At 40.8% G+C, this 21,042-nt stretch overlaps 1 protein-coding gene across 1 annotated transcript in view; it reads right to left on the bottom strand.

The window, feature by feature from the left end:
* Positions 1 to 5,340: 5,340 nt before the first annotated feature.
* Positions 5,341 to 21,042, bottom strand: part of LOC137332419 (polypeptide N-acetylgalactosaminyltransferase 10-like) — an 84,690-nt gene continuing 68,988 nt past the window's right edge. The window contains exon 12 of the mRNA XM_067996238.1: positions 5,341 to 11,514. Coding sequence (XP_067852339.1) covers positions 11,350 to 11,514 — 165 coding nt within the window. The 3' untranslated portion in view covers positions 5,341 to 11,349. The remainder of the gene's footprint in view (positions 11,515 to 21,042) is intronic.

The raw sequence follows: 21,042 nt of genomic DNA on the forward strand, positions 1-21,042 counted from the left end.
AAGGGGAAATTTACCTGAAGTTTAAGGGGATAATAATATTTTAAGTTTAAGTGGTTCCTGCCCCATTGACAAGTCCAACAATATTGCTCTCTGGAATTGAGATAATTTTGAAATAATAAATTGGACTCAAGCACTATATAATGCAATATTTTGGGAAATAAAAAGCAGTCCAAGAAGAGTTTAAGTAAAATAAACAAAAAGATGTATTGAGATACTGGACCAAACTGTAAATATTGTATTGGACAGTAAAGTTCCTCCAGGGCTCATAATAAAGATAACAGAGGCCTGGCTCAAAAAAGGGCAGAATTGGGTACTAAATATTCCTGGATACATGGTGTTCAGGAAAGATAGGGAAGGAAAGAAAGGGTGGGGGGGGGGGGGGTGGTGGCAGTAGTATTGATTCAGGGGAATATTGCAGTACTGGAGAGAGAGGATGTCCTGGAGGGGCTAAGGACAGAATCTATTTGGTTAGAATTAAGAAACTATAGAGGTGTCGTTATACTGATGGATATATTCTATAGGCCACCAACTAGTGGGAAGGATAAAGAGAAGCAAATTTGCACAGAAATTACAGAGATGTGCAAGAACTATAGAGTAGTGATAATGGGGGACTTCAACTATCCTAATATAGAGTGGTATAGTAATAGTGTAAGAGGCAAAGAGGGGTAGGAATTTTTGAAGTGTGTTCAGGAGAACTTTCTTGACCAGTACATTTCTGGCCCAATGAGGAAGGAGGCATTGCTGGATCTAGTTCTGGGAAATGAGGTGGGCCAAGTGGAGCAAGTGTCAGTGGGGGAACATTTCGGGAACAGCGATCATAGTATCATAAGGTTTAGATTAGCTATGGAAAAGGACAAGGACCATTCTAAAGTAAAAATACTCAATTGGAGAAGGGCTAATTTCAATGGGATGAGAACGGATCTGGCCCGAGTAAATTGGAATTAAAGATTGGCAGGTAAAACTGTAAATGAACAATGAATGGTCTTTAAAGAGGAGATGGTTTGGGCACAGTCTAGATACATTCCCACGAGGGAGAAAGGTAGAGCAACTAAAGCCAGAGCTCCCTGGATGACAAAAGAGGTTGAAAGTAAGTTGAAGCAGAAAAAAGGGGCATATGACAGATGTCAGGTTGATTATACAAGTGAGAACCAGGCTGAATATAGAAAGTTCAGGGGAGGCGGAAAATGAAATAAGAGGGGCAAAGAGAGAGCATGAGAATAGACTGGTGGCTAATATAAAAGGGAATCCAAAAGTCTTCTATAGTAAACAGTAAACAGGTAGTAAGAGGAGGGGTGGGACCAATTATGGACCAAAAAGGAGATTTATGCATAAAGGCAGAGGGCATGGCTGAGGTACTAAATGAGTACTTTGCATATGTCTTTATCAAGGAAGAAGATGTTACCAAAATCACAGTAAGTGAAGAAATAGTTGAGATACTGGATGGGCTAAAAATTGATGAAGAAGAGGTACTAGAAAGGCTGGCTGTACTTAAAGTAGATAAGTCACCCTGTCCGGATGGGATGTATCCTAGGTTGCTGAGGGAAGCAAGGGTAGAAATTGCAGAGGTACTGGCCATAATCTTTCAATCATCCTTAGATACAGGTGTGGTACCAGAGGAATGGAGAATTGCAAATGTTACACCCTTGTTCAAAAAAGGGTGTAAGGATAAACCCAGCAGTTTAACCTCAGTAGTGGGGAAACTTTTAGAAACGAGAAGCTGGGGTTGTTCTCCTTACAGCAGAGAAGGTTGAGAAGAGATTTGATAGAGGTATTCAAAATCATGAAGGGTCCGGACAGAGTAGATAAAAAGAAACTATTCCCATTCGAAGAGGGGTCAAGAACCAGAGGACATAGGCTTGAGGTGATTGGCAAAAGAACCAAAGGCGACATGAGAAATAACTTTTTTTTACACAGCGAGTGGTTGTGATCTGGAATCCACTGCCTGAGGGGGTGGTGGAGGCAGATTCAATCGTGGCTTTCAATGGGGAATTGAATAAGTACTTGAAGGGAAAAAATTTGCAGGGCTACGGGGGTAGGGCAGTGGAGTGGGACTAGCTGGATTTCTCTCACAGAGTGCCGGCACGGACTCAACGGGCCGAATGGCCTCCTTCCGTGCTGTAACCATTCTGTGATTCTTGATCTTTCAAGGGTACATTTACCCAATGGTCTGCATAACGAGACAGATGAGTGTTTTTACCAACAGCTGCTGTCCGTAATGACCAAACAGTTTTTAGAAGGGAACTGTGGGCATGGTAACCAAAGAAAACCAAAGGAGGAAAGTCTTAAAGGGGAATGCCCAGAAACATAACAGGGCCAACGAATGGATTAGTCATTTTCCGGACTCGGCAAGGAATTTATAATGATGTCCCTTATGAATTAATAGTGGTATTGATATCCCTATCAGAGATAACCTTTCCACCAGGGCAATGCCATCTGGCCCAGAGTAAATTATACAGTGCAATGCTGCAAGAAATAGTACATGACTTCCACCACACAATGCAGGTCAGGATTGAGACCAAGCATAGCTCCACAACCTTACAAGCCAGACAATAAAATACAGAAAAGGGATATAACCAAATGGATAGGTATCGGGGCTATTGCAGGCACTTCAGCATGGAATAGGTTAGATCTTAATCAATGTGGGAACGTGATGAATCGATGCAGGAACTGAAGGGAATTTTAAAAGGCATGAAGAAGGGGGATAGCGATCTGGTGTATGAAACTCACTGGGAACAGTGTCAATAACTGAACTGACGAAAGGCATGGAGCAAATAATGGCAGGAGTAAATTACATGATCAATGGAAGTAATTGGGAGTATAAGGACCAGAATGCATCCAAAGCCATCATATGCAGTATGTATGGGGGTTTTGTATTAAATCAGATACAGCAAGAGTTAAACGTTATTGAAAATAACAAGATACCAAAATGGGTTGCTGACAAACATTTACAGGAGTGGTATAAGGCAGACAATGGCCTATGTAAGGCTAGAAGATATGGAACAATCTATCTGGTTTGAAAACCATGTAATACCATTACGGCAAAAATGGTTCTCCCACTGTTCATAGCATTGTCTCACATTCGGGACAAGCCTAGGGAGGTATTTGGTGTACAGTCAGTGGGCACCTTTGAAAGAGGTACCTTTAAAGAACTAATCACCTTTCCCAAACATCTGGTAAAGGGACACGAAAGCCAATGGAATGGACCTATCTTGTTGTAGACGGGTGTCACGGACCTGGATTTGTCGATGGGACATACTGCAGCGGTAGAGGTCTACCTGTGGTTCACCTTGGGGGACGAGGACCCTGAATGCCTAGTGAGAATTATCAATAGGTGGTTTGATACCCACATGGCCAATTAAAACCAGAGGTCAGTACTGCATAACCACCAGTGATGAAACATTCAGGCAGGGCACCACGATCTGTCCTTTCACTTATTCCCCTCTCTTCTTCACCTCCACAGAAATTACTCAGGTAATTTTATGCCAATACGACTACATAATGTAACAGAGATTCACATTAATCTCACGCTACAGGATAAGGCAATGCAAGCCATAGTACCCTTTGGTCACCACATTCCTCCATTGTCATTGAGTCTTAAGTCTGTACTGTCATGGTCACACACCTCACTCCACCACCTGGTGAAGATAAAACAAGCTAATGCACTTATGGAACAAAAGTTAGATCATGAATGATGGGAAACAATGTATAATGTGGGAAAACACCCATGGATTAGAATGATTAGTATGGCTTTAATATGTATGCGATGTATTAGTGTTTATTATGATCATTTGCTTGTGTAATGAGGCACCTATTTCAAAAACATGGCAAGGAGATATTCTTTGAGTACGTCGCGACAAACCCATTATAAGCGGGAATGTGAGCCAAGGCTAAAGAACCTAACAACCAAGGACAATGCTCAAGGTAGATGAAGTGAATCAGTCAGAAGATCGGAGTGTCACTTGAGGAGAGACTGAAGGAAAAGGTTAACTTTGCCCCTTTGGACATCACATTTGGACATTATAAATTTAAAACTGCAAAGGCAGCAATGTGCAGAGGCTTCAAACGGGCCTTTGGTTCTCAAAACAACTGACTTGGAAAAACAGTGCTGAAATGGTTAGAAATCCTTGGGAAAGGCAACTAAAACTATTGCACCTGGGTTCACATGAACAAGAAGCTACAGCAGGTTTCACATGGTGAAAAGGCTGCACCTGGGTTCACAGAGTTTTGAGTGGCCCAGCCAACCCTCCAACACTAATGCAACAGTAGGTGAGTGGCCAAAATAGGACTTCTCTTAACTTTTCCTCACACCGCACCTGCAAAAAGTTAAACGAACATGGGACACTGTGGCAGCTTCTTTACCACAGTCAGAGGAACCTTAAGATTTGCCAAAAGGAAGGACATCCAAGAAGAACCTCACGAGCTAAGATCACTCCAACTACCTTGATGCTGAAATCCTTGGTTTTTAAGATTGTATGTATTGCTTTATGCTGGTGTGAATTGTTTAAGTCATTAAATAATCACTTTGATTAACAAACCTAGTGTACGTGTGACTTCTTTTGACTGACCACTGTCCAGGTTCACGAATCACTGGAATATCTGTATCCCTACTCTGCCGATCTTATTAGCATATGCTGGAATGCAAAATTCGCTGTATATCAGCATAAACAATCGGCGCCTGAGGAAATCGTGGCAGTCACACCATATATTCCTTCTTTAAGTACGAAAATGAAAGTTTTAAGCCATCTAACCATCATTCATGAATATTAGGCACAGCATGTTTAAGAACATGCAATCATGGAAGCTTTTCAATTTTTAATATGACTCATACTAAAGCCATAAAAATTATTTCAAGAAAACATAAAAGAGTGTAGGACTCAGGATAAATTTTTAAAAATTGCTTTAAAAGAATCACAAAAAACCACCATAAAAATGACTTTCCTGCTGTGCTTAAAATTCTAGGCTTAATTTTGCACCTGTTTTGAACCAATGTAATTGCAGGAAATTCACATGTACAGCTCTTTAGCATGGGGCAGAGCCATTCTAATGAGTTGAGATGCATTTGGGGGCAAGGATTAAGACGGGCATAAAAGATAGAGGAAATTTGGGCGTAGCGTAATTACGAGTGTAACGATCTTTTACGCTGGGTATTTGCTTTATGCTCCAATTACATGTGGGTTTCTGGGCGCAAATACACAGGAAATTCCACCCCATTGTAGGCAAGTAATATACAAGACTATGAAACTGATAATGTGGCAAATTTGATGCAATCATACAACCAACTGGCAAACTTTTAAAAAATTTTACAAAGCCAGCTTCTTACTTATCAATTTTATTCAACATCTATGCTGCTACAATTCTTCAAATGCAAATCGCCATATGTACATTGCAGATTTGTTACAATTTTGTATATATTAAGATGCCTCAGTTGAAAAATACTTGATACATTCCAATGTTCTGCACTTTTTACAAACAGTTGTAGAGATTGATCTGAACAAAATGGTATACAATATGATTTGAGAACAAAGGTGGCATCAGTGTTCAGAGGTTGGCAGAGAAGGCATGAAAAATGAGGCCAATGATAATTATACTATCTTTTTTACTTCAATTAAGATAATTGCAAGTCACAATTACTACATCAGATTAAATAATTACCCATATTGAAACCTCTAAAGCAAATAGCTTCATTTCATGGAAAAATGGATTTGATCTGTTAAAGTATTACAGCAACTATACCTAATAACTTAAAACAATCAACACAGTAATCTCTAGATTTTCAGTCAACTTTATCTAAGTATTCGTCCTAGGGATAAATTTAAGCCTGAGCTTCCCATCACTTTCTAATAAAATCTATTCTGTTTATATTATGGATCACTATTTTCAGTATAGAAAATTGTAATCTACTGGAAAGCAAAATAATGATCCTAAATATAAATGCTAACCTAATATTTCCTCCAAAACTTGTCAAGTTAGCAATATTCAACTATAAGAGTTTAAACCAGTATAAATTTTACACTGTGTTGACAACTATCAAATTATTTTATTGCTGGACGTAGAATTGAAATCTTTTTTGTTATACCACATTCATGTGGACTCCTCCCAATTATATAGGCCAAACAAGTGTGTTGACTGGAGCCAATCAGTTGTACAAATAAGAGACACTGTACACCTACAGTGTCTCTAAGAAAGGAGAGGGAAACCAGGGAATTATAGACCAGTTAGTCTAACATCTGTTGTGGGGAAAATGCTGGAGTCTATAATTAAGGATAGGGTGACTGAACACCTCAAAAATTTTCAGTTAATCAGAGAGCGCCAGCATGGATTTGTGAAAGGTAGGTCGTGCCTGACAAACCTGATTGAATTTTTTGAAGAGGTGACTAATGTAGTGGATAGGGGAATTTAAATGGATGTTATTTATATGGGCTTCCAGAAGGCATTTGATAAAGTCCCACATAAGAGACTGTAAGCTAAGATCGAAGCCCATGGAATCGAGGGAAAAGTACGGACTTGGTTAGGAAGTTGGCTGAGCGAAAGGCGACAGAGAGTAGGGATAATGGGTAGGTACTCACATTGGCAGGATGTGACTAGTGGAGTCCCGCAGGGATCTGTCTTGAGGCCTCAATTATTCACAACATTTATTAATGACTTAGATGAAGGCAGAGAAAGTCTCATATCTAAGTTTGCCGATGACACAAAGATTGGTGGCATTGTAAGCAGTGTTGATGAAAACATAAAATTACAAAGGGATATTGATAGATTAGGTGAATGGGCAAAACTGCGGCAAATGGAATTCAATGTAGGCAAATGTGAGGTCATTCACTTTGGATCAAAAATGGATAGAACAGGGTACTTTCTAAATGGTAAAAAGTTAAAAACAGTGGCTGTCCAAAGGGACTTAGGGGTACAGGTACATAGATCATTGAAGTGTCATGAACAGGTGCAGAAAATAATCAATAAGGCTAATGGAATGCTGGCCTTTATATCTAGAGGACTGGAGTACAAGGGGGCAGAAGTTATGCTGCAGCTATACAAAACCCTGGTTGGACTGCACCTGGAGTACTGTGAGCAGTTCAGGGCAGCACACCTTCAGAAGGACATATTAGCCTTGGAGGGAGTGCAGCGTAGGTTTACTACAATGATACCCGGACTTCAAGGGTTAAGTTACGAGGAGAGATTACAGAAATTGGGGTTGTATTCTCTAGAGTTTTGAAGGTTAAGAGATGATCTGATCGAAGTTCATAAGATATTAAGGGGACCAGATAGGGTGGATAGAGAGAAACTATTTCCGCTAGTGGGGATTCTAGGAGTGGGGGGCACAGTCTAAAAATTAGAGCCAGACCTTTCAGGAGTGAGATTAGAAAACATTTCTACACACAAAGGGTGGTAGAAGTTTGGAACTCTCTTCTGCAAACGGCAATTGATACTAGCTCAATTTATAAATTTAAATGCGAGATAGATAGCTTTTTGGCAACCAAAGGTATGAAGGGATATGGGCCAAAGGCAGGTATTTGGAGTTAGATCACAGATCAGCCATGATCTTATCAAATGGCGGAGCAGGCTCGAGGGGCTGAATGGCCGACTCCTGTTCCTATATTCCTATGTATAGCATGTGCAGAGCAAAAGCAAATCAAAATAGCCATGGACTCAACAGAAAAAGTATGGTGCTGTACCAACATTCTTCTTTCTCTTCAATGGTTAAAATACATTCTACGTCTTGGAAGTTTGCAGTGGGTACTCATTGGAGAAGCCATCAGTTCAATGATGGCATTACTCCAGAATGTGTAGTGAACCAATGCGATATATAGTGGCTTATCAATTGGGTACAAATGTTACTGTAACAAGTGATGTCTTACAAATGAGTGATTATTTGGGGAATATAGGATGTGGAGAAACTGCACTGGGGTACTGACACTCAAGTCACAGACTTCAGAATTTTGCCTAGCTCTAGTAATTCCTTTGAAATCTGAATTAAAAAGGGAGAGTGTTTCAGGTGACAACACTGTTGGCGGTGGGGGGGGGGGGGGGAACAAATCCACACAGCCACAAGCGGTGTGTGAAGCTTAGATCTGGTATTCTCTGGAATTTTTGGACTGATATTTAATTTTAATGTGTACCTGTATTAACCAGTGTTAAACATTTGAGGTATTGCTTCAGTTAATATCTTTTAGAAAACTAACAAACCTGCCAGATCATTCCAGTGTTGTGGAGGACAGATTCTGACATGGAGCAGGCCATACTCATCCTACTAGTCTGCTTGCCTTTGAACCGTGTTAAGTTCAGGAGCAAACATTTTTTTTCTTCTCCATACTGTGCCAATCAGGGCTTCACTCTTCTGCCATTAGATAGTTATAAGTTAGTTAGAACTGGTTAACAGAGTTAATGCCCATTTTCTAAGTGGTAATGTGAGCTTGCAGTGCATTTTTCATACATAATGTCATCTAAGCTTTCTATCCAAGGATCTAGGTCCCTCGCTGCAACAGTCTACAGTTCTAATCTACAGAAAGATTCAAAAGAGGCATTTATAAATAAAGAATCACTTCGACCCAATGCACCTAGATTGCATCAATAGTTATTTGTGGGTATTTCAAACCACAAAAGATTTCTTCTAGAGTTTAAGACCCACAATCTAGGACATTTTTGAAGCAAAATTACTCATTACTCTTACAAATAACCATCTTGAACAAGGAGATTTGGCCTGAATTTATGTTAAAGATAGCCTTGATTACCAATGTTTCCCAACCCCCACCCCTTGAGCTTTTGAGGTGTCATTGTTGTAGATTCCAAAGAAGAGATGCAAGAATCAGTACCGTGAGGAATAGGACCTGTAGAAGGATTGGTCCTGGTGAACTGGGCTGCTGAGTCCTTCATTGCCTGAGTCATGGTGCTGAACTTTTCATCTTGGTATGTAGGTAACAAGATCCTGGAGCAACATCCCACAAAGGGCAGTGACCCCATCCTGCAGGTAAACAGGATGTTTCCATAGCTGAACCAAATCCAAGGGACTTGGCAAATTATTCCAACCTCAAAGAATGCATCGTTCCCAACATATGCATAACCATATCAACCACTTAAATGTACCTATGTACTGTGTGACAAAACAGTAGTGACTTTACAAAATATGTATGTATTCTCTTAAAGAAAATGGTCAAACTGAAATAGTAGTCATGTTTCATTTAATAGTACAATGCATCACTTACCTCAGATGTTTACAATGAAATAATTCACATAGCAAAAAAATGACTAGAAGGAAAATACCACAATGTATTTTAAACAAGCTGTTTTAGAGCCAGTGGATATCCAATTTGAGGACTGTATAATTGCTGGACAGAAAAAGCAATTTGTAATTCTAAGAATGATTTTTAAATGATTCTCAGAATATATTCTGCAGCTAATGCACACATCATCTTAAGAAACTAAAATGTAATATGGGTGCCTTCACCAATGGCACATTTCAAATACACATCTCACAGGCAAAACTGTCATATTTACATGTTCTCTCTAGATAACTGTACAAGATTGTAAGGTTGCCTTATCTTTATACATACAGTAGGTATTTTACATGCATATTTGATACATGTGATATTATTTTGATTTCTCAAAAGGCATTCCATCCCACAGACCAGCAATGGACTGAAAGCTTGTACCCATTTTCTGCTTTTATAAATGATCTGTTTGAAGTATCTACAAACCAATAACATTCCTAAAAGCCAGGACTGGAGCACAATAGCTTACTATTTAAATCTTAGCCCCCTTCCCTCCACTAATTTTGGATTTTTGAAGATAAAATTAGTTCTGCTTGTCGGGGAGTCCAAAACTAGGGGCCACAAACATAAGATAGTCACCAATAAATCCAGCAAGGAATTCAGGAGAAACTTCTTTACTCAAGAGAGTGGTTGAGGCTATTAGTATAGATGCATTTAAGTACATGAGAGAGAAAGGAATAGAAGGATATGTAGTTAGGGTGAGATGAAGTAAGGTGGGAGGAGGCTAGTGTGGAGCATAAACACTGGCGAATGGCCTGTTTCTGTGCTGTAAAATTCAATGTAATATGTAATGTAATATGTAATGTATGCTTGTATAAAGAGTATTTCTTTATTGGATAATCCCATAAAAATTGTATAAGGAGCTTTGAATTCAATCATAATTGAGTTTAAACATTTCATAGAAATTATTTCTCTAAAATCATTCACTATGGAAAATATAGGTCCATTTATAAATCATGTCATTCCTATAACTGTCCCCTCTGTCATCCTGTAACACACTTGATCTTGTATGGTATGAGGCTGTCCTGTGCTTAGATATAATTAATGAGTAAACGTTTAAATACTCCCCACTGCTGATCATTTTTTTAAAGAAGCAAAATTGTGCTTAATTGTTGCTCATTGATTCCAAGCTCAAACAAGACACTTACGCAAAATTTCTCTGTGGCCAACATTCAAATTTTGTTTCAGGCATTGCATAAAGTTATTTGAATACAGGTCTTTGCACATTCCTATGTATGGTCATTTCTAATAACCACTATCTAGGTTGGTAGCATGCAAAAATTGCCATTTTAAAGTGCAAAATAAAAAAAGGGATAAGTAAACCCTGAATCCAATGGGACACAGGTAAAATGTAATATTGATGTCTACATAAGAAACATGTAACTGTAGCAACTTGATTAAAAAAAATGTACATACATACAAACAATCATGTAGGCACCATAGTACATTTTATATAATTCCATTTCAATGGGGTTCTTCCAAAAGTACCTCTGGGAGTTAGGATAATGAAATTAAAAATAGGGGATAAACTATAGTAATTCTATACTTTATCAATCAAGGAATTTTGAAACTGCAGCAGACCACACTGTGGAAAACAGAGCTTAACACAGAGGTCAAATGTACTGTGTAGCCAGTTTGAAAAATATTGCAGTCAATTTTAATTGTTACTTTTCATTGCACAATTTTCATTAAAGTGCTATCACATCAGTTAATTTAAATAGTTGTTTACATAAATTTACTGAGATTATATATCTCTTTAGCCAAATTAGAAAATAAATTGCCAAATAGTGAGATGGCTAATTGCCAGGGTGAGGTATGAACCAGTCATGTGTGTACTCTCTGCTTTTCACCTGCAAGGCACTAGAAATTAGCTCAAGTTTTATTATTTCAGCATACAAGCACTGGTGCACTGCAAGAGCGTCTGACGTCATCATTAACAAACACCTGCCTATACCTGATTCATTCCTGAGATTAAACCTTTCAAAATACCATAATTATAAAAAAGAACCCTGGATTTAGCTATAAAAACATCCCTAAAAACCACCCTCAATAAAAAATGATTACATCTCAGCGTTTTAAATACCAGTAACTACAAATCTTTGATGTTCATTTTTTCCAAGATTGTTGCATTTATGTTTTCAAATATCCACTGTTGAGTAGAAGATGATGGGTTACAGGTATTCATAAAAATGTTTTTATCTGTTGCACTACAGTCCATACAGCTATTACTGACTGGATGGTACAGAGTCTTGTCCTAGAAGACAGATTTAAAAAAAGTAAATGGTTTTGGTATTAGCATTATATGTACATTTCCTTTTGCCAACATGCTTAACCTGTTTTTCTTGATACAAGTAAAAATTCTACGCTATGGAAGAAGAAAATCACCAGCTGAACAATATCCAGTAATCCCTACTGGAATATCAGCATGTCTGGACGTTAGGCAAGGATATGATTGAGCACAAATATGACAGTCCTGACAGTCAAGCAGCACACTGTACACCATGATTAATCACCTTCTGGAGGGGAGAAAATATCAGAGATCATCAAAACAAAAAACACACCAAACACATGGAAGTCCTGAAACACCATCTTTACACCACTGCAACCAGCCTGAGCCCAGAAGCAACAATGTTAGCCATTGGACTCTAGTCTAAGTGAACAAAGTTTAAATTCCATTCTTGACTACGATTCAGTCAGAATTTCTCCTAAAAGCATTTTAGTCACCTTCAACCAGAGGATGCATGGAGGGTTACTTTCTTCATTGGCCAGGCAGATCATAGTTTCTATGGGGATTTCTTTGAGCTGTATCATATTGCTTGACCAAGTGGATATAATACAAATGCACTGAGCATCATTTAAAAATGGGACCAAAAATTAGATTTCTTAATCCAATCTTAACCCTTACCACAGATGACTTATCTTGAAGTGGATCTAGGGGCTACCAATGCAATAACTCATCTAGAGGCAGCCATTACTGATTGATGCATTTCTACATGTCAAAGATTGACTCTGTTACCACAGAAAAAAGAAGATACAGCACAGAAGGGGGCCGTTCGGCCCATCGTGTCCGCGCCGGCTCGAAGAACGACCAGGCGCCCATTCTAATCCCACCTTCCAGCACCCGGTCCGTAGCCCTGCGGCTTACAGCACTTTTGAAAAAGTACCTGGACCTGCACCTAAAGAGTTGAAGGTCCCTGCCTCTCCCACCAATTCGGGCAGCAAATTCCACACACCGGCCACCCTCTGGGCAAAAGAAGTTTTTCCTCGTGTCCCCTCCAATCCTTCCGCCAATCAGCTTAAATCCAAGTGCGGAACTCTGCCCCCAACAAAGCAGCAGGAGAGGCTAGCTCAATTAATCATTTTTAAAATCTGAGATCGGTAGATTTGTTTGCGAGCCGAGGGTATTAAGGGATTACGGAGCCTAGGCGGGTTGATGGCGTTTGGATACAGAGCGGCTGCGATCTCACTGGATGGCAGGGCAGGCTCGAGGAGAGGGGGGATGGAGAGGGGGGGGTTGCTGAATGGGCCTGTTCCGACCGTCCCTAATCTCCTTGCCTCAGAAGCAGAGACCTCATCCCATGAACATTTGGGGGAAACAGCTCAGTGTTTTACCTTGAATTTTACTGTACACGCACACAGGCCAATCAGTCCATGCCGGCATTTATTCTCTGTAACCAGCCTCCTTAGCAAAGGGACCAGGTACCTGTTTGAAGTGCGTGTGTATACATGTGAGAGTGGGCTTCGTCCTGCAAGAGCTATTTCGACGCTTGCAAATCGAAAAGTCAAGGAAATTCCTGGAGTTAGGTCTCAGCACGATTTGAAGGGAAGGGAATTCATCGTGAGGGGGTGGGGGGGGGGGGGGTGAAGAAAAGGGCTTTGCCTTTGGCTCCTGGGAAACAAGCTCCTGCCGAACTGCCGATCGCAAGTCTTGGGTAGTGTTTCAGATGGGAAGGAAAATAGTCCAAATTCTAATGGGCAGCTGAAGAGAATCTGTTTGATCCCCTCACCAAGGTTGTTATCCCTTCACCACCACCCCCCCCAACCCTGTTGTAAATTGTCGTTTTAGTGTTTCTCTGTGTTGTTTTAGCTGTAAATAAACACCTCGGTGATCCTTAGCCTGTAAGCGCCAACTGCCTGGTGGGAGCCCCCCGCCCCACTGTAAAAACCGCTTTCTTACATTCCCACCTCTTTTTCCTCGTAACATCTCTCTACACCACCACCCCCCCACCCAAGGCCATCCCACATTGAGAGGCAGGTTCGCATTTAATGGCTGTCGAGCCTTACCCGTGCTGCCTAGGGGGAGTAAGAAGGCTCTATCGTCCAAAGCCATCGGATAGAGTGGTTTCACTCAGGCAGAGCACTGTGGGTAGGACACGCCTCCATTAGAGTACAGCTGCCCCCCCCCCCCCCCCCCCCCGCCTCGTACCCTGTTAGTGTAAACACATTTCAGGCCCGTGTCTCGACTCCCACTAACGTCAACATAGCGATGGATCTTCCACAAAATCAGGAGGGGGAGGGTGGGGGGTCGATTAGAAACAAGAGGAGCTCCTTAAACTGAAGGAATAACTTCCACACATTCTTTTTCTGAGCCACCTGAGCCGTGCAGAGGAATGGACCTCAGTTGCTGCCCCGTTTCGTCGCAGTCAATGAGGAACTGGATGCATTCCTGATTCGGCCGGGGAGGGGAGGGGAGTTTCATTTGTGATATGACCATGTCAATCATTACACTTTTTGAATTTGATTGTCTTTAAAATAAATCTTTGCAGTTTGTTTGTTTGGTTGAAAAATCTCACTTAAAGTTGTTACCTCCTTCAAAAAGAACAGAAGGAACCAAGAGGAGGAAGAAAACAAACAAGGAAACTGTTTGAAATTCTTTTTTTTTTAAATTAAAAAAGGTTTAGAATGAATAATGTTAGACAGAAAAATAAAAAGGGAGAAAAGGGGAGATAAAAAGAGAGAATCAAGTAAGGGAAGATAGGGCAAAGCAGAAAAGAGAGCAAGGTAGCAATTAGGGAAATGATAATCAGAAAGTGGCAGGAAGGGACAGAGCTTGCAAACTTAAGAGTGCGCCAGCAGATAAGGCTAGAGGTTGCAAAAATAGTAAAAAAAAAGCAGTAAAGGCTTTGTATCTGAATCGCATAGCGTTCGTAACAAAATGGATGATTGACAGCTCAAATAGAAATAAATATGTACGATCTGATAGCCATTACAGAAACAGCTGCAAAATGACAAAGGCTGGAACCTGAATATTCAAGGGGACCTGACATTTCAGAAGGACAGGAAGCTAGGAAAAGGTGGAGGGGTAGCTCTGTTTATTAAGGATGACGTGAGTATAATAGAGAGAAATGACCTTAGTTCTAAAGACCAAGATGTAGAATCAGTTTGGGAAGAGATAAGAAAGGCAAGAAGTCACTTGTGGGAGTAGTTTATAGGCCCCCTACAGTAACCATACTGTAGGACAGGGTATATAGGAAGAAATAATGGGGGCTTGTGAGAAAGGAACAGCGATAATCATGGGTGATTTTAATCTGCACATAGATTGGGAGAATCTGATTGGCAAAGGAAGATGAGTTCATAGAGTGCTTTTGGGACAGTTTCTTAGAGCAGCATGTTCTAGAGCCAACCAGAGAGCAGGCTATTCTAGATCTGGTAATGTGTAGTGAGACAGAATTAATTAATGACCCCATTGTAAAGGAGCCTCTAGGTAGCAGTGATCACAATATGATTGAATTTCACATTCAGTTTGAGGGAGAGAAGAGTAGGTCTAAGACTAGTGTTTTAAACTTAAAGAAGGGCAATTATGAGGGCATGAAGATAGAGCTGGCTAAAGTGAACAGGGAAATTAGGTTAAGGGATAGGTTAGTAGAGATGCAGTGGCAGACATTTAATGAGATATTTCATAACACTCAGCAAAGATACATTCCAGTGAGAAAGAAAGAAAGATTCTAGGGGAAAGACGTACCATCTGTGGCTAACTAAGGGAGTTAAAGATAGTATCAAATTGAAAGAAAAAGCATATAATTCCAAGAAGATTAGACAAAATATTTTTTAAAAAGCAAAGAATGACTAAAATAATAAGGAGGGAGAAATTAGAGTACGAGAGAAAGCTAGCTAGAAATATAAAAACAGATAGTAAGAGTTTCTACAGGTATTTAAAAAGGAAAAAAAGTAGTGAGCGTTGGTCCTCTAGAGTGTCTGGGGAATTAATAATGGAAAATAAGGAAATGGCGGATGAATTGAACAGATATTTTGCTTCCGTCTTCACTGTACAGGATACAAATAACATGCCAGAAATAATTGTGAATCAAGAGGTGAAAGGGAGGGAGGAACTTGAAACTTTTACAATCACCAAGAAAAGGGTTCTGAAAAAAATATTAGAACTAAAAGCTAACAAGTCCCCAGGTCCTGATGGACTTCATCCTAGGGTCTTAAAAGAAGTGGCTGCAGAGATAGTAGATGCATTGATATTACTTTTCCAAAATTCCCTAGATTCTGGATGTGTCCCATCGGATTGGGAAATAGCGAATGTAACTCCTCTATTCAAGAAAGGAGGGAGACAGAAAGCAGGAAACTACAGGCCAGTTAGCTTAACATCTGTCATAGGGAAAATGCTAGAATCTATTATTAAAGTAGGTTATAGCAGAGCACTTGGAAAATCTCAATGCAATCAGGCAGAGTCAACACAGCTTTGTGAAAGGCAAATTGTGTTTGACTAATTATTTTTTTTTAAAAGTTCTTTGAGGAAGTAACAAGCAACACGATTAAAGGGGATCCTGTGGATGTGATGTACTTGGATTTCCAGAAGGCTTTTGACAAGGTGCCACATCAAAGGCTACTACACAAAATAAGAGCTCATGGTCTAAGGGGTAACATATTAGCATGGATAAAGGATTGTTTAGCTAACAGGAAACAGAGAATAGGCATAAATGGGTCATTTTCAAGTTGGCAAGATGTAACGAGTGGAGTGCCACTGGGATCAGTGCTGGGGCCTCAACTATTTACAATCTATATCAATGACTTGGATGAAGGAACTGAATGTATGGTTGCTAAATTTGCTGATGACAAAGGTAGGTAGGAAAGTAAGTTGTGAACAGGACATAAGGAGTCTGCAAAGGGGTATAGATAGGTTAAGTGAGTGGGCAAAAATTTGGCAGATGGAGTATAATGTAGGAAAATGTGAACTTGTCCACTTTGGCAGGAGGAATAGGAAGGCAGTATATTATTTAAATGAAGAGAGATTGCAGAACTCTGAGGTACAGAGGGATCTGGGTGTCCTAGTACATGAATCACAAAAAGTTAGTATGCAGGCACAGCAAGTGATTAGGAAGGCAAATGGAATGTTGTCATTTATTGCAAGGGGAATGGAATATAAAAGTAGAGATGTTTTGCTATAGTTGTACAGTGCTTTGGCGAGACAATATCAAGAATACTGAGTGCAGTTTTGGTCTCCTTTATTTAAGAAAGGACATAATTGCTTTTTGCAGGTGGTTCAGAGAAGTTTCACTCGACTGATTCCTGGGATGAGGTGGTTATCTTATGAGGAAAGGTGGGAGAAGTTGGGCCTGTATACATTGAGTTTAGAAGAATGAGAGGTGATCTTATTGAAACATAAAAGATCCTGAGGGGTCTAGAAGGGGTAGATGCTGAGAGGATGTTTCCCCTTGTGGGAGAGACGAGAACTAAGGTACACAGTTTAAAAATAAGGAGGCTCCCATTTAAGGTGGAGATGAGGAGGAATTTTTCTCAGAGGGTCGTGAGACTGTGGAACTCCCTCCCCCAGAGCGGTGGAGGCAGGGTCATTGAATATTTTTAAGGCTGAGTTAAATAGATTCCTGATTAACAAGGGAGTCAAAGGTTATAGTAGGTAGACGGAAAAGTAGGGTTGAGGTCACAATCAGATCAGCCATGATCTTATCAAATGGCAGAGCAGGCTCGAGGGGCCGAATGACCTATTCCTGCTCTTAATTCGAATGTTCGTAGAAATGTTTTTTTTAAATTGAAAGCTGTGTGTACTTTTATATTTTTAAGTTTACTGTTAACATTACTGTAATAAAGCTATTCCTGACATCTTAGTTGCTTTATTACTATAGTAACAGTACTTGTTTCTGTTCTACAGTGTGAGAACTTCATTTTATTTTGAAAAACCGGAAGGTGCCTGCGATTTCTCTCGACTTGCTAGTAATGTAAAAGTTAACATAAAGCAAACTAAACTCTCTCTCTCTTTGGTCAATTAATGGTCCATGTGAAATGAATTTTGACCTTCTCAACCCAGAAGCAATCAGGATGACTAATATAGAAAATACAAACATCTCCCTATTGCAGTGGAAAGAGAGAGTGCTTTTCCAAGTCAGCAGTTTAGACATATTAAGCATTATTAGCTGTTCTGTTCATTTCTGCAGTTATTGGATGCAGAAGAAAACAGCATTATCTGTCCAATATCGTTGATGTGAATACAATTCCTTATTTTGGATTTGTTTCTGATTTCCATAAAGGCCTGTCACCTTACTGGCTCAATCAATTAAAGGAACAACCTACTTACTCTTGTACCAGGAACTCAAGCATAAGTCAGGCACATTATAACACCATGGCCCAGAATATCCTCACAGCTGCTCCCACTCCACCACCGTAACTTTGCCAGCAGCGTGGTGGAAATCCTGTTTATGCGCAAAAAAACAGGGCTTCCACCACACATCTGGTGATGGATGTGAAGCACCTCTGAGGAAATTCCCAGCCCATGTTATTTGCACAGGTGAGGTTCCACTATCACTGATGGTAAGGTGATGTAATTTCCTGAAATTTGAAGTGCCACTTTGTGCTTGCAGTCAACACGCACAGCTTTTTTTTTGGTTAATCAGGTATTTCACATGCACAGAAATCCATCACTAAACGTAACTGCTGAGATAGTTGCATGAATGGTGTTTCTGTTTGACTGTTATTAAGCAATTGTAAACAATTTTACAACACCAAGTTATAGTCCAGCAATTTTATTTTAAATTCACAAGCTTTCGGAGGCTTCCTCCTTCCTCAGGTGAACGATGTCGAAATGAAATCCTCGAAATGAAATCGCATTTATAATTCACAGAACAATGCTTGGTGATTACAGACAGTTTTTTCAACTGCCCGTTGCCAAGGCAATCAGTGTGCAGACAGACAGGTGTTACCTGCAAGTTCTCAGAATATACAAATCACCAAAAAAAACCACAAACAAAAAAAAAGAGATAGAGAGGTAGAAACATAGAAAAGACAGCAACTGACCCGTTATATTAAAAACAGATAACATTTGTTCGCTGGTGGGGTAACGTGTAGCGTGACATGAACCCAAGATCCCGGTTGAGGCCGTCCTCATGGGTGCGGAACTTGGCTATCAATTTCTGCTCGACGGTTTTGCGTTGTCGTGTGTCTCGAAGGCCGCCTTGGAGTACGCTTACCCGAAGGTCAGTGGATGAATGTCCATGACTGCTGAAGTGTTCCCCGACTGGGAGGGAACCCTCCTGTTTGGCGATTGTTGCGCGGTGTCCGTTCATCCGTTGTCGCAGCGTCTGCATGGTCTCGCCAATGTACCATGCTCTGGGGCATCCTTTCCTGCAACGTATGAGGTAGACAACGTTGGCCGAGTCACAGGAGTATGAATCATGCACCTGGTGGGTGGTGTCCTCTCGTGTGATGGTGGTATCTGTGTCGATGATCTGGCATGTCTTGCAGAGGTTACCGTGGCAGGGTTGTGTGCAAGACATGCCAGATCATCGACACAGATACCACCATCACACGAGAGGACACCACCCACCAGGTGCATGGTTCATACTCCTGTGACTCGGCCAACGTTTTCTACCTCATACGTTGCAGGAAAGGATGCCCCAGAGCATGGTACATTGGCGAGACCATGCAGACGCTGCGACAACGGATGAACGGACACCGCGCAACAATCGCCAAACAGGAGGGTTCCCTCCCAGTCGGGGAACACTTCAGCAGTCATGGACATTCATCCACTGACCTTCGGGTAAGCGTACTCCAAGGCGGCCTTCGAGACACACGACAACGCAAAACCGTCGAGCAGAAATTGATAGCCAAGTTCCGCACCCATGAGGACGGCCTCAACCGGGATCTTGGGTTCATGTCACGCTACACGTTACCCCACCAGCGAACAAATGTTATCTGTTTTTAATATACCGGGTCAGTTGCTGTCTTTTCTATGTTTCTACCTCTCTATCTCTTTTTTTTTGTTTGTGGTTTTTTTTGGTGATTTGTATATTCTGAGAACTTGCAGGTAACACCTGTCTGTCTGCACACTGATTGCCTTGGCAACGGGCAGTTGAAAAAACTGTCTGTAATCACCAAGCATTGTTCTGTGAATTATAAATGCGATTTCATTTCGAGGATTTCATTTCGACATCGTTCACCTGAGGAAGGAGGAAGCCTCCGAAAGCTTGTGAATTTAAAATAAAATTGCTGGACTATAACTTGGTGTTGTAAAATTGTTTACAATTGTCAACCCCAGTCCATCACCGGCATCTCCACATCATGTTATTAAGCACACAGTCTTTATATGTAGCGATGCACCCCACTTACCTAAGCTCAAAGAATATAGGCATAGATTGGCAAAAGCAAAAGCTGAGGGACCCCAAGTGTGTACTGGGTACTGCTCGAGTTAGCAAGGAGAGATGGGATGAAGTGAGATTAAGACAGTTTTGAAAGAGAGGACAGTACCTGAGGAGAGGGAACCATTTATAATGTCAGCTAACATGGCGACCAGGAAGAGAAGTTGGGTGGTTAGCAGTTTAGCGGGAATGTGGTCAAGGAAGCGGGAGAGTCTCATTGACAAGATGAGCTCGGAGAGGGCATGGGGGAAGGGGTAACAGAAATGGAGGAAAGACGTGGATTCACAGTTAGTGTATCTGTATACATAAAATTGTAGTTAGTCCAAGGTCAGATAAGTAAATTGCACCACTTAGTGGTAAGTTGTAGGTTTGCATGCAAAATTCTTCATATGGCAAGTTCCTAATAGAGCTGCATGACAATAAGAACATAAGAATAGGAGCATGAATGGGCCATACAACCCCGAGCCTGCTCCATCATTCAATCAGATCATGGCTGATCTTTGACCTCAACTCCACTTTCCCACCCGATCCCCATATCTCTTGATTCGCCTAGAGTCCAAAAATCTATCCATCTCAGCCTTGAATATATTCAATGACTCAGCATCTACAGCCTTCTGGGGTAGAGAATTTCAAAGATTCACAACCCTCTGCGTGAAGAAATTCCTCCTTAATTCAGTCTTGAATGGCCGACCCCTTATCCTGCAATTATGCCCCCTAGTTCTAGTCTCTCTCGCCAGGGGAAACAATCTCAACATCTACCCTGTCATGCCCCCTCATAATCATAGAAAATTTACAGCACAGAAGGAAGCCTTTCAGCCCATCGTGTTTGCGCTGGCCAAGAATGAGCCACCCAGCTTAATCCCACTTTCCAGCACTGTAGATCATGGCACATATCCAAGTACTTTTTAAAATGAGTTGAGGGTTTCTGCCTCTACCACCCTTTCAGGCAGTAAGTTCCAGACCCCCACCACCCTCTGGGTAAAACATTTTTTCCTCAACTCCCCTCTAATCCTTCTACCAATCACTTTAAATCTATGCCCCCTGGTTATTGACCTAGGGAAATAGGTCCTCCCTATCCACTCTATTTAGGCCTGTCAATTTTATACACCTCAATTAAATCACCCCTCAGTCTCCTCTGTTCCAAAGAGAACAACCCCAGCCTATCCATATCTTTCCTCATAGCTAAA

This window comes from Heptranchias perlo, chromosome 14, assembly GCF_035084215.1.
Source record: "Heptranchias perlo isolate sHepPer1 chromosome 14, sHepPer1.hap1, whole genome shotgun sequence".
Classification (NCBI taxonomy): Eukaryota; Metazoa; Chordata; class Chondrichthyes; order Hexanchiformes; family Hexanchidae; genus Heptranchias; species Heptranchias perlo.